Consider the following 15,214-nt stretch of genomic DNA (forward strand, 5'->3'; position numbering starts at 1 on the left):
CCTTCCCAACAACACACAAAAGTTTTCATTATCACTGGGGCTTTAGAAAAGGCATTGAAACCTACTCAATTATCTACAAAACTTTCAGGTTTACTTGATGCTACATTTGTTAAATACCAACATAAACTCCTTCTATGATAGTTAGTGTTTCCAATTCTATTAAATTTCAGTTTTTGTAACTGGTGCTTCATTTGCCCAAAATAACCTTCTGTAAAATGCAATTCTCCACCGCCAAAAGACTTCTATTAATCTTAATTATGTTCCGTCACTGAATGAAGTTAGGTAATCCGCTGTTCTTGCAGAGCACTATCCTTTTAAAAGAAAATTATTACTCCCTTTAAAGAAAATTATTAGAAAATCCTAAAGAAGGCCAGAAAAAGCCTCAAAGAAGAACTCTATTGGTATTAGAATATGAGCTTTTAATTCAGGACAGAAAATTACATGGAATGCTCTATGAAAGTTGTATCTATGGATTAGGTTTTTAAGAGTGTTTATCACCTTTTTGTGCATAAATTCAAGATAAAATGTGTCTAGTTACTGTATCTTGAGTCACTTATGATGCTTTGATTGTACATTAGAACATCAAAATCTGTGGATCTGGCAATTTTCCATAACCCAGATTTTCCAGAAAACTACTTTTTCAAAAGACAAAATAAAAAGAAAATATTTCTCAGTTTTCAAGTAAAAAGAGAGCTCCTCGAATCCCAGCAGTACTTACCAGAGGAAACAATTTTGCACTCCTATAAAAACAATTATTTTATTGTATTTATTACATTTCTCTCTGTAGAACTCATGATAAAAATAATAAATAAGACTGTTATCCTCTCTAACTAAACACAGTAAAAATATACTGTATATACAAAAAATTGTACTTCACAATTTCTGCTCTAAGGAGCTCACCGTCTAAATAGATATACTAAGCAAAGAGCAGGGAAGAGTAGAAAAACATAAAAGCATATACAGCAATGACAACAAACATCATGTAATTAGATGTGATTATTTCCTAGGACTGTACTTCATGTAAGCAATTCACAACACATAAGGCGACAAAGAAATTAGTGTAATAGAGTGATGATCCGAGAAAACAAGAGTTTTCTTTTCATGAAGTTTTGTTTCCAAAATGGAAATAAATACTGTATACATTGAAAATACTACATTAAAAAGTCTGATGAGACAAACACAGTAATACTACATAAAGGCCCTCAGTAGTAAAACCAAGGACTGCAATTGATATCTTGTGGCTTGCTATCAAGTAAATTAAATGGCTTTAACACTGTAAAAGATAAGGGGGTTTTATTTCAAGAAAAAAATATTATAACTTCTTGAAAGACTATCTCAATTGATTTTTTTCCCACATTATTTGCAAATTATCTACTAATTCAGCAAATTTATTACACTATCAAATATCTGCAATAAAAAAATATTCTGATTAAATGTATGGCTAACATGAAACATAACAAATAGCCTCCAACACTTATATTTAAACATGAGCCTGAATATCTGCTAATCCTGGAACTATACATACATAACTGCTGAACTGCTCTTATTTGCCATAGGGTAAATTCTAGGTTTTTAAAAACTGGTACATGTCACGGTACTTTTCTAATGACAATCATATTTAGATAGTATTATTTATATTGTCTTTTTTTTTTTCATGTAGAATCCTGTAAAGTTTATGAGCCACAGGTCTAAAAATAAAGACTAAATCATTATGAAAATAATTCTGACTATGTCTGTGCAATCAAGTAACATCAATTGCAGTTGGGTTTGTTTTTCCCTATACAGCCTCTGAAAAAAGGCTTTCAGGTGAAAAACAAGCCCTTCTTTATGTACAGACCTTCATAAGATTCTATCTCCTTGTCTCCATTGTCTACGGAAAGTCACAAAAACGAAACAAACAAACAAACAAACAAACAAAAAAAAAGGAACCAAAGCACAGGGGTTAAAAACAACAGAAGTTTTTTAAAAGATATATTATACATGTTAAGAAGGATATAAAAAAAGGAGTGTATATGGCCATTTAGACTGATTTTGCACGGCACATCCAGTTACTAGAAAGAGAAGAGTGAAAATGTATTTGCTGTCAAAAATGTGTTTATATACCTCTGTTTCTAAACATTTCAGAAAATATCTACATCAAACAGTGCTTTTAATAGACATTAAAGATAAGCACAATTACTGTACCAGTAAAATGTGAATCACGAAATATCTGACGTTTCTTATTTTAAAGATCATTACCTGTCTTCTTGCTCTTCCTGGTTCAAGATGCAGAGGTTTTATATAAGCAATCTGTAATACACTCCATGTCAGGCCACAAGTGATCAACTAGGTTCCTAACTCCCAAAAGAGGCAGAATTTTGTCACTAGACAACATACTAAAGATCATTTCCTGTGCCTGTTGAAGTCAATGACAAAACACCTACTGAGTTCAAAAGGAACAGGATCATGATAATAGTCCACCTTGTTTAGTGTGCATTATACTGCTGATTATTCATGTCAGCCAAGAGTATTGTAGATATTAAAACAAAATAGAAGAAAACACAGTACAAAATGCAACACCATTACCAAATCCCAACTCTGTACACAAAAACTCAAGAGATTTCAACTGTAATGGCAAAAGAAAAAGAAAAAGAAAAAAATATAATTGACGTCCATGAGCAGTTTGGTAATGTCATTAGGGAGAAAACCATCCACTTACTTCTCTCCAATGTCCCCTTTGGTGGGAGCTGCGGTAACTGCCTGCCCCTTCGCCCTACTACTGGAGTACTTGATGGACTTGTCTGGACAGACCCAGTTCGAGGATGTGACCTATGAGACATATCAAAACAAACCACAGCCATTAAATGACAAATTCATTCTTAAATATGATCAAGAACTGATAACATGACTAAGTAGACTTGGGACTCTTGCAGGAAACTATTATCTCGTTTCAGAAAAAGACCTGATTAAAAAGAGAAATCTCTCTATTAAAAGGAAGCCAAATTAAGGTTGAGGATGCTTCCATAAGCTGCTTCCGTAAGATGCTTTTTCACACAGTCGAGGCAGAAAAGGTGTTTTGTGCATTTTCATGTGCATATGGATATAATAGCCACGTACACATAAATTTATTCACAAGTCAAATTCAATTATCTTTACTCAGCTTGTATTTTCTTAAATTACCTTTGAGTTGCAGTGAGATTATATGAATTTGTGTAAACAGAGTAATGAACTGAGAAAAGACAATGATATTTGACTCAATTCTCACTGGGCATTTGATGATACTAACTCTAACTTTCAGAAAACAAAAGAATGTATTCTGCAGTTCTAAAATAAAGCGAGACTTTGCTGAACATAATCTAGACCAAAATGTGCTCATCTTTTTATAGCATTATGTTTGTTTAAGGTAAGAATAATGTATAGAAATCCTCAAAATATCAATCAGGGGTACTCAAACAGGAACAGTACAGACTATGGCACAGTAAAATGCAGTCAGAGAAAATGGTGGTTAAAATGATAAGTAATAGACAAAGTTAGTACAGTGCATCTAAAGAAACTTTTTTTTTAAAAAAAAAATAGTTTCATTTGATGTTATGATGGTTGTTCCGTAAGCAATGTCTGATGAACACAAATAATTTCTCATTCTGTAAGAGAAGAATATGATAGTTATGAGGTGCTTTATGTGGAAACCATCCAGGATTCCTGACAAATGAGAAATCATAAACAAACATAGTTAAATACTGTTAGCAAGCAAATTGCAATGGTAGCCACACCATTATATCCAGAGTAGAATATAAATAGTGTGTTCACACTGAAAGGGTTAGTATCTATTTCTGCTAGTGATCAGCTAAGGATGAGGCGATACCACTTAGCTACTGGGAAAATAAAATGGTGAGCTGGTGGGGCAGAAGGGATTTAGTCTGATTGATTTGTCTGTTTCACCTCGGTAAGGCAGGTGAAGGAGGGGCAGATCTTCCAGTCATTAATGAAGGCATCGACCTGATGAGGTTTGAGTCAGGACGCTCTGTGGATCGGGAGCGGGAGTTGGTCCGCTCTAGCACAGGATGTTGCTCTGTTGATCTGGATCTTTGATATGGCTGTCTATCTGCTGCTTCACAATTCCTGTAATGTTAGTCAAAAAGCAGCTCAGTTGAACTTTGACTCTTCTATTAATTATAAAATATGCTGCATGATACTGGTTTGGAGCAAATCATTTTATGGTATACATTTTTAGAGGGAATAAATTTTTTAAGATCAGTTCTTGATAACATACAGTTTTTTACACTTATGATTTGACTTGCTCCATACTCTTGATAAATGGGCTGAAATGTTTCCAATGTCTCAGTAATGACTATCCATGCAATAGTCTGTTTCCTGACAATTTTTGGGTTCAAATATTGCTATTTTTTTCTATTAATATATCAACCTGGGAATAAAAGAGTAGCTGACATAATATTAAGTCTTAATAGAGCTAAGAACTCAATCATTGTGCAGTTTAATTGTGCATTATTCCTCATATAAATAGATTTTTACAGATTTTTTTACAGATTGCATTCTCTCTAGAGGTAGCACTCTTGTTTGTAGGAAAGTCCACAATCTAGATGCTGTAATTACCATGTAGTACTGTCAACTGGGTATAGACTCTGTTATACATAGGGTAGGCTTTAGTGATCAATTCACATGTGGTGCTCAGACTGTAATCAGATGAAAACCTACACCATTAGTACTTATGGAGGTTTCAACAACTAGAAAAAAATTGGTTTGTACGTAAAAAATTCTTTTAACCAACAGCCTATGGAACTGTACCAAAACAGCAGTGGAAAAAAGTTATTGTTAGAGATGTAATGGGAAGAAATCAGACTGAGTAAAAGAGAATTTCTTGATCAAGCAGTGCTATCTTCTACTATCTTAGGCAATTAACCAGGCCATTACTTTCAGAAATTAATCAAGCCTCACCTTTTTCCCAATGTATCTGGTCTGTTTACAAGGAGAAATATTTGCTAGCAATATCCTCAAATACATAAAATCAAGGCAATGTAAAAAGTAAAATCCATACCCTAATGGAGCCGTTTATTAAAATTACACTCCTCCCAGGTCTCCTTGAGTAACTGAACAGATACAGAATATAAATGGGGAATGTGTACCCTTCAGGACTTTTCCTTGAGCGAAGTCATGAATTTTACAATGAAATCAGTTAATACAATGAGTGGCTTGATGGTGATTAAGTGTAACAAGAAGTCAATTTTTAAATTAGTATTAAAAAGAATAGAGACATACCACAGCCTTATTATGAAGACTTTTATGTTAGCAACAGCATTTTATTTCTAAAAGCATTGAAAAAGTGTATAGTGGCTGACTTTGCTGAATGCGTTTATAAAACATTTATTAAAAGCAGTCTGTTCAGGCCTTCCATGAGATCATTATTGGACTCCTAGAGCAAGACTTGCCATAGGCAGATTCAGAATAATACCATACATCATGAACCTACATCTACAAGCTCCTAACAAGCAAACACACCACAGTGAGACACATAAATGGTAATTACAAGCTGAGGCACTAAAGACTGTAGGAAAACTACAATGAGCCTAGCACAAAATCGCAACAAGATTACCTCACTTCTTCTTCTATCAGTTCTGTTTCTGAATGGGAAGCTTCATCAGCAAAAACATCCACTGTCTCGCTTCTTTTACATTGTTGATAGACAGAGAAACACAACCTTAGCTTTGATAGGAATGTTGTTTAAGTAACTGTTTAAAAGAGGTTTCAGTTTTATGAAAGGTGAGAAAAAATGTCACCCATCTGCATGATGGCAAGAAATGACCATAGAATACATTCTTTGACTATGGGAATAAACTCTGAGAAAAAATATGCCTAAATTCAACAAAATTACAAAAAAATAATAGTATCAAGATCTTGAAAAACCCACCCTTATCTTGTTTATCCCCATATTTGAGAATATTAATAAGCCCACAGAGACTTTCTTGTGTCTGTCAGCATTTCTCCTCTCAGTGACTAGAGGACTGCTGGAGAACCCAGCAGCAGGGACTGGGCAAGATGGTAAGGGTGTCATCACTCCACACTCTCTTTCCCTCTCCTTCCAACAGCCAGTAGGACACACAGAGGAACAGGTGAGTGGCAACCACACGCTTATCATAAAGACTTCACGAGAAGTTAAGGCTCCCATTTGTTGCTCTTAAGGCCTCATTCTCTGCAGCTCTACAGGTATAAAAAGTAGTTTTTAGGGTATTAGGGATCTGACCTATTCTCTGATTAGGAGGAAGGCATTTTTACCATTGGGATCAATCCTAATGGCTTAGCGGGCAGGTTTTGTGTTCTGCAGAACATCATGCAGCAACTGTACCTAACCACTATGCTAACAGATAAAGGCCTCAAAAATTTCACACTCAGTAGCTAATATACAGTTTGCTACAATCTCCAGTGGGTATTTACTTCAAGTGGAGAAACAACCAGGAGTTCCCCAAAGTGAAGGAGAGGGTGGATTTTGGCAGTAGACCTTTGAAGTTGTGGAAATGCTGTTATGTAGACTGAAGGATTTGAAGACTAAGCTGAGTCCTGAGGTTAAACTGATTGTCATCCTCAGGTTGCAGGCTACAGGCTGCAGTCCTCTCAATAACCATTACAGCAAATGGAGGGGTATTTGAAGGGGACAGTCTTCCACTTGAAAGCTTCACTTTGTGGTTTTCCATCATAGAGATGAATAGAGCAATTCAAAAAATAGTTTTACTCTTTATTCTTCATCCTCACTTATTCTTTTATCTTTTTAACAGTAAACACACATACTAGATGATCCCAGTCTTTAGCAACTGCCCCTTTCATAGGAAAACTCTCATGCCAATAACCCACTTGTGCAGTGAAACTCCTTCCTTACCACTGTATACAATTATGCATGAATATCAAAATCCAGACATATTTATGGGAGGAAGGTAAATTAAAAATGGAAGTTACTAAATTTTCAGATATCATTCTTAAAGACTTATGCTTACAAATTATCTAGATGAAACTTTCTTCTTTTCTCATTAAAAATGATTTACTGATTTTTAAAGAGGGAAATATGGTAGTCTTAGTTAAACTATTCAACATCCATATAATATTTTAATGTGCACTAGTACTGTTTACCTTTTTAAACAGATTTTTCATTATGAAAATACAGTTAATGAAAATACAAACATGAAAATACAAATAATGACCTCCTCCATCTAGTACTGCCTATTGTAGCATCCTTCTACTTTTGCTAGGAGAGATAGGCATGGTAGATGGCTAATCTACCGGCCAAAATCTGCAAGACTTGTAAGCATAACTCTCCCTTACTCTGAGGAAAGCCAATAGCTATGAGACTGTTTGAGCTCTCTGTAAGTCACTACACAGAAAGCTCTGTGATTATTCGCAGTCCAACTTCTTATTCCAAACCCATCAAGTATTAGAACTAGAATCTAATATCATTTAGGTACCTCGGCAAACTCTACTTGCTGTAGTACCTAACCAAATGTGCTACCAAATTTTATTTTATATACTGATTTATCTCCATTTATATATACTCTTTTCCCAATGCAGTAAATAAGACTTTAAGGTTTTCTGATTTTTAATTTTTCAAATTTGTTGCTTTCCTTAACAAATAAAAAGATTTTTCAACAAATTATCATAGTCATTGATCTAAACATGGATAGAGAAAGCTTTATAGAAGATTAACATTTTTCAATAGTAAGCAATTGTAGCAGCTTACATAACAAATAGAACATTTTTCCCCCCCCAAATGACCGAAAAAATTTATTTAAAAGCCCATGTTGAATTATTTTACTCTACAAATTATGAGATCATGCCAATCACCATTTTAGCATTAGGTTTTTCTTGTAACAAAAACTGAAGAAATAAAAACAGAATTGTTGTAGGATTACAGTACACTACAATTTAGTTCCTATGCATCTTTTTCATCTAGAAACACTGAACAGAACAAGAAAAATACAACAACACACTTTCTAAGTATCATAATTTCAAACTCCAGCTAATATACAATGGCAATACCTGTCAGTGTCTGTGGATGGCTGCTGGATTTCAATCCTTGGACATGTTATTCTTCTACTAGCTATAGGAACTTTGCTGTTTAGTCACAGACACAAGATCCTCTGTTAGCATAACATAGATAAGCATGTCTACAAACAAATGAGATTTCTAGTACCAAAAAAACTTAAATTTGAGTCATAAATATTGCAGTAGAAAATGAGAAGGAGCAGTACACTGTCAAATCTCTACAAAAACTGGTGACAGGATATCTCAGGAAATAACTCATCTATACTTATAAAGGAAAACTCATCTATACTCATAAAGGAACTTAATATAAAATCACAAGCTGCTACAGTTTTTAAAAGATAGGAACATAAAACTTTTAGGCACCGTGGATTAAAAAAAGTAAAGCAGGATATTTTGGTTACTGTAATATTCTAGAGTGGTTTTTATATATGTGTGTATATATATATATATATATATATATATACACACACACACATACACCCATGCACTGATATGATCTAGTCACACGCATCTTACCCTGTGGTACATGTGATAACTACCAGTATATCTCCATACCAGCGACAGGCATTATTAAACTGTAACATGGCAGAGTCTGAACTATTCTATCTCAGTCCGAACTATTCTATATCTAAGCAGACAAAGCAGGGAACTCCACTATTGTCCCAGGCATGTTGTGCTCCACGCTCCTGTGTTCTGCTGTAGCTACAGAAATGCAATTGCTCACGGCTTGCTCAGGTACCCGGACAAGGCACTGCAGTCACTTTGGTAACTGTTGTCAACATAGATAACCATGCTAACACATGGCATGGTACAATTATAAAAATACTTAAGGAAAGCATATATATCTATACCTGTTGAGTTTAACTCTCCAAAATACATGTCATCGTTGATATATTTGCTGAGGAATTGCAAAGTCATGCCTCACATAGGGAGTTGGAGCAGACAATCTTTTATCCAACCTAAATGATTTTATGACTCTTTAGAGGTTTATAGTAGCTATTACAATCAAATATCAATAAAACCAATAAGTAATGTAACTCCTGGAACAATTAAGACTGAAATGATGAGCATTTCATATCATTTTTATCTGTAAAATGTTGTAGTGCTTTTAATTTCTTGCTTCTGGTACTTGCAATGCACCTTTTCACTTATATAGTCAGTCACCTTATCTAGTATCTGGTATTTTGCCAGCTGCTTCCAACTTTCAACATCTTTAACACAGACCCTTAGCTGACACATATAAAAGAATCACCCTGCAGGAATACACATCTCTATGTTTATGAGATGACTCACTGAAGATCATGATAAAGCTGATTAGGATTCAAAAGCTGGGAATTCAAAATTCTCAAAGATGAGAGCTGAAATCCTCTCCTCTCCTTCACCGCAGCTCAGTTTTATAACTGAATCTACTGCAGTGATTCTCTCCAGATAATAATCTAAACTTCAAATAAAGTACTGGAAATATTCCAAAATATAAAACTTTCAGCTTTATATTATAAAGAAATTCCACAATTTTTCCTATTTCGGACAATATTTCACCCACTCAACTTGAGTATTATACCATAATATCTGAGCAAAACCAGGAAAATGCCTGGGTTTTAATTAACATGTGTCTCATGACTGAAGTATAGTGGTATATAAGAAAATGGATAGAGAATCTTGAGAGATAATCAATGAAAAAGAAGAATTTCCTAGTAGAGCTTGAATGTTCAAATGTAGTTCAGCAGAGCACCTAGACTATAGACTAATAAATCAAAGTAATTACAGGCTTAAAACTAAGTATGCACTTAAATATGCCTTTTAAAGTGCAGTATTAAATGCAAAATACAAAAGGTACTTGGTTCTTGATGGATTTTGTGGGACTTCTTCCTCAGATCTTAAATATAACTTTATTTCTATATGGCACATATACATAGGTGGCTTTTTATTTTTCATAGATATTTTTAAAAACCAATAATATGGCAGATGTTTAAATAGTAAATTGCCACAACCAGAGTTGTAACTATGCACTTATTGTGTATACATACTGCAGCCACACGTTTATCTTCTTCTTAACTTTTGGCAACAGACCTGTAATTCTGATCTCTCTGACACCAAGAGATTTGTCTCTTGATGAAACCAGGATTTCAATCAGATCATTTGAACAGAAGCAAGTATGTAAAACTGTCTTATCTTTTAAGTTCTTAAAGTATGAGTGAGTAAAATAGCATTCTTTTTCTGTTAAAGGCATTCTCTAAATCCATTGATCTGTTCAGAATCAGATCAATTTCAGCAGTCTTTATTCTACTAAAGTGTTTTCTAAGCCTTTTGTTTTACTTAAAAGTCATAATGGTTCACAACAAATGATTTTTTCTTTTATTTTCTGTCACCAAATATTTTTGGAGCTAAATTTAAATGGAGACAGAAAGTAGTAAGAAATAAGTTTCTTTTTCATGTTAAAAATCTATTTTTAGATATTTACCCCTGATATTTACCTATGTTAGCGTCTATTCAAGACTAAAAGTAAGAAAAGAGAAGTAATCCAGGACTATCTCATATGAGGACCCAAAGCAAACATTTTAGTTACACCAAGCAGTTTGCAGCCTTCATTAAATGCTGTTCATTTTCAGTATGCTTTGTGCAGTTTCCAGGATGAAGTAATAAGTATGGTCCTTGCTGTACACTTAAAAATCAAGAGCCAATGAACAGTGACATTGTGGTTCAAAAACCTACAGAAGATATATGTTCTGAAGTGTCTGCAACTGCACTAATGTTTAGCCAAAAGACCCTCACAAATCCCTCCTCTCTAAAGAAGAGAGAAGCCCACATTAAAATACTGATGTATTCATTCTAGGTTTTGTCAGATTTTTTTAAACTTCAATTTAACAGTCTCTTATGTTCTCTGTTCACATCTGCAAAGAAAGGAAGTAAAAAAAAAAAGAAAATTCTCACAAGAGCAGTAAGAAAATGAGGGGGAAGCAGTAAAGTCAACGAACTAAAAGCAAGGAAAAATTTTGTACTTTCTTGATAAGAAGCCAGCTACAACCGGGAAGAACTAAAGATTGTAAGGTGCACAGCGCTTTGGATGGGTTATGCATCAATCACAAAGGAAGACAGACAGATAGAACTGGGATTATTTCTAAAAGTAAAAAGAAGTCTAATGTCTCAAAGACACCTTCCCCGACACTGCAAATGTAGGCAGGTATCACTAAAAAAGCCCCTTTTCATTAAAGCAGCCCTGAACAGTGAGAACATATTTTAAAAATAGTTCCAACATAATTAATGTTCTTTTTCTATTTGCAACTGAATAAAACAGTTTAATCTTGGAAAAAAGACTAGAACATAATGCCTTAGTTCTGAGTCAAGAAAGAAAGACATCAAGAAAAATACATTTATTAGGAATAAATTTGGTACAATTATAAATGAACTCTTACTATAAAGATCCCAAATACATTTTAGTTTTATCTGTAACACTACACTCTTTACTTACCCATATTTTTCAGCTGAACCATTGACTATATCATCTGCCCATGAACTTGCACCATTGTACCACCTTTATAATGCAGTTAAAATAAAGAAGTGTTATTAAAAAATGATGTACTACTATTAGCACTCTAATTCATGTGACAAGACCACTTCTCAACAAAATGGGAAGACTTCCAAATGTTTTCAATTAATTTTGTACATTTCATATTTTCTTTCAAGTATGAAGAAAACCAACTTTTTCAAAACCAAACATGAAGAAAATTATTGGGCTTTTTTCCTTATACAATTATTATATTTTACCTCTAGTCTTTTCAGCATAAATTTCAGTTCCATAAAGACTAATTGATCCCTTATCTTTTTGTACATAAATGCCTTCATGTTTTCAATGGCTATTGAGCTTGTGGAATGACAAAAAAAAATTTTTGGACACAAAACATTAAACAAAAATAATAGCATTAATAGTTTAAAATATTGCTTTTAACTTCAAATACATGACCTTTTCAGTTGTAATATTTTTTTTCTATTTGATAGGGTACTTGGTTTCTCACAGGTATGTAAGAAGCAGAAGAAAATTCACTTCAATGATCAAACAATGAAAACAAATTAAATTTTATAGTGGCATTTTTCTTCCAGGTATTGAATATGTCCGGCCCAAGCATTTGCAGCATCACTTCAGCAAATCAGTTGAAGACAACAAAAAACACATATAGAAGTATTTTATCTTAAGAAAAACTACTGAGAAAATAGATAATGGGACAAAAAAAAGCTCCTTTAAGAAATCAGGGGACAAAATGCTTATGCGCCACTACTCCAGTATATTAAAACTAGATACAAATCATCCACCATTTGGTTAAGGAGTTTCAACTAAATCTCTGGGGTTTTGTACTTTCAGGATCTTGCTAGGGTAAAGTCAGGGAATGCCTATGTTGTCTCTGTTCAAGGATTTCGAAATGACAGCTAGTGAGAAGACAGGGATTATCAGAAAATGTCAAGAGACCACTGTATTATCAATTTGGACAAAAAAATCATTTATATGTATATAAAATATTAGCCCTAGGCCAAAGGAAAAACTTTTCAATAACTTGAATACACTGATCCAAGAATTTTCATTAATCTGTTCCTAGGGATTGCAGCAGTATTTTTTGCTTGTCTGCTTTTTCTCCAGACTTCTCATGCTGCAGAATCTGAGGGTTTCGTTTACAAACTTAATAACCCCATATCTCCTGGATATTATGTTGAGGGAAGACCATATGGGGCGCAATATATGTGAATTTCAATCAGCTGCCCTTGTTTCTTCTATGTTGAATATGTCCAATTGGATTGTATGGGGAGTGGCTTTTTTTGTTGGTTTTGGTTTTTGTTTGTTTGTTTGTTTGTTTTGGGTTTTTTGTTTGTTGGTTTTTTGTTTTGTTTTGGGGTTTTTTGCATGGTTTATAGCCAGATCAATTGCTCGATGAAGATCATTTTGGTTTAATCAAATTGAGTTTTAGATTAGATTTAGATTTAATCCCATATAAATTTGAATACTGCTGGAGAATGACAGCGGTACATCTTTACACTCTCCCTGATAATCCATATCCTCAAAACTGAAGCCAGTCTCTCCCATCAATCAGTATATTAGGTAACAGGTTTTGATAAAACTACTTTATTGCAGACATCATAAATAAATACATAAATATTGGTTTAAAATTGCAGCGCACTTTATTTTTTCTTAAATAAGAATGTATTTATTCATGGTAATCAAATAAAATCAAAATCTCTTGCTATTAGCTGCAAAAAAATCCCTGCTTTACTTGTTCCCATAGCATAGACAAAAATCAGACAGTGACTTAAAAATGGACAGAGAAGTATAAAACATCTAATTGTAAAGAGGGAGTGGAACACTGATTTGCTCCTTTCTCCAGATTTCCTTCAATTTTGGCCTAGCTCTTTAAACATGAAAGGCTGTTGTCGAATAACTATTTCCAGAGACGCCCCAAAACTTTTCAGATTACATGTCAGATTTTAGTGGTATTATGCTCGCTGTGATACAAAATTTAGGAAGAACAACACTACTTTGGTTCTTAGCATGGCCAACACTCAAAACCAATTTGAAGGCATTTGGTTAGTCCTTTTTTAAGTCAGCGTGAGCAGTAACATGCAAAAAACTGAGTACCATCATAGGGTACTCAGGTTATTGAAAGAGTGAAATTGAGGACTCTAAATTGTCCTAGAATAACTTCTAGTGAGAGAAAAGGTTAGCCATTAGATTTATGGTGCAGTTAAGTGGAGAAAAAACCTTCAGTTGTACCTAAGCTCCTCTGCACCATTCAGTTTTCCTCCCACATCTAATGAATAAAAAATTTTTCAAGTTAAGAATTATGCTTAGAAAAATCCAAAGTCAAATTAATGGAGGGCTAAAAAGAAAATTAGGTACTTAAAACTATGGAGATTAGTTGTTCTGTATTTAGAGAAATATGGCATAAAGTGCACTGTAAATTTAAATATCATTAGTCTAGGCCAATTAGAATTTTAGTCTATGCTTCATAAAAATTTATTACTCAACTCTATCTATTTTTACTATATAAATTAAAATACCTTTCAGGAGTATAGGCTGTGTCATCATAATATGAATTAGGCACTCTTCTCTCCTGCCTAGTCCTCCTGAATATGGAATAAATAGCACAGATATTTCAGACAGTTTAGAGGGTGCTTTTTTCATTCTGTATTCCCTTACTGTATTATTAAGATGTGATGAAAATAGAGCACATTTATCTTCAATTCAGCCTTATACTCTGGACATAAATTTTCTAAGAGATATATATATATATATATATATATAAATTTAAACTTCTGCTTTCAAATTCTATTCAGAAATAATTAACAACTTATTAATAACACTTGATCAATACACACATATTTCCTAGAAGTAAAAATTTACTTTGACAGAAAACTAGTAATTGAACAACTGAAAATGTTCACCAAAAATAGAATTTGGATGTTAGAAAATTTCTGTTGGGTAAAACAAAATCAGGAAAGAAAATGGAAACAAAATCCAAATTCCTTAAGTGAAACAACAGAAATTCTGCCTGAAAGAAACCTAACATCTTGCCCAAAATATACACAAACCACATTTTATGACTTACAAACACTAACCTCAAAGGCTAAGTGGAGAAAATAAATTGCACATAGTGTGGTGTTTTTGCCGATTAAGCTGAGCTCTGAGGCAGGTAAGTTGAGAAAGAATTTCATATAATGAGGTTTTCAGCATAATTTTCTTTGGAATGAATTGCTAGTATTTTTTAAACACAAGGACAAAGTTGAGAATAAGAACCTTGAGAACATTATTTTGTCATTGAGATCATGTGTGTGTCAGACAATTCAAAATGTGTTACTGTCAGATTATGAATTAGCCCATATAACTCTGTAGGATTCTGAACTGGGGGATAAAAATAAAAGTGTAAGTAAAGCTCAAAAGGGCCAGCCATGATGTGTTGTGTACATTCAGTGTGAGTAGCTGCAGCAGTGTGAATTGATGCCAGCTGGTGCTACTGTGCTGACTGTACCATTGAAGAGTCAAAGGAACTTGGGGTGTGGTACTGAGCAGCAGGATGCTCTTGAGAAGACCCCAGGTCCTAAGGGCTCTGAAGTCACTGAAGATGCACAGGTGCTTACTGCCTTTCTAAGGCATATGCTGGAATAAATATCTTGTCAATGCTGCTGGTCCTTTTGGGAGGGAAAGAGCTGG

General features: G+C 33.9%; 1 protein-coding gene across 28 annotated transcripts in view; it reads right to left on the minus strand.

Moving 5' to 3' along the window:
• RIMS2 (regulating synaptic membrane exocytosis 2) overlaps window positions 1-15,214 on the minus strand; it is a 452,662-nt gene that overhangs the window by 130,531 nt on the left and 306,917 nt on the right. For 15 of the 28 annotated variants that reach the window (XM_066177495.1, XM_066177469.1, XM_066177464.1 and 12 more), the window contains 2 exons: window positions 3,919-4,098; window positions 2,699-2,808 (listed from right to left, as the gene is read on the minus strand). In XM_066177495.1, the coding sequence (XP_066033592.1) occupies window positions 2,699-2,808; window positions 3,919-4,098 (290 nt within the window). Of the gene's footprint in view, window positions 1-1,837; window positions 1,871-2,698; window positions 2,809-3,918; window positions 4,099-5,587; window positions 5,660-8,016; window positions 8,092-11,491; window positions 11,555-14,064; window positions 14,131-15,214 lie in introns of all 28 variants that reach the window. The other 13 variants (XM_066177462.1, XM_066177460.1, XM_066177458.1 and 10 more) reach the window with 4 other exon arrangements.

The sequence above is a fragment of the Chamaea fasciata genome, unplaced genomic scaffold (genome assembly GCF_029207755.1).
Source record: "Chamaea fasciata isolate MVZ Bird 193981 ecotype frontalis unplaced genomic scaffold, bChaFas1.0.hap1 SCAF_1, whole genome shotgun sequence".
NCBI classification, from domain to species: Eukaryota; Metazoa; Chordata; class Aves; order Passeriformes; family Sylviidae; genus Chamaea; species Chamaea fasciata.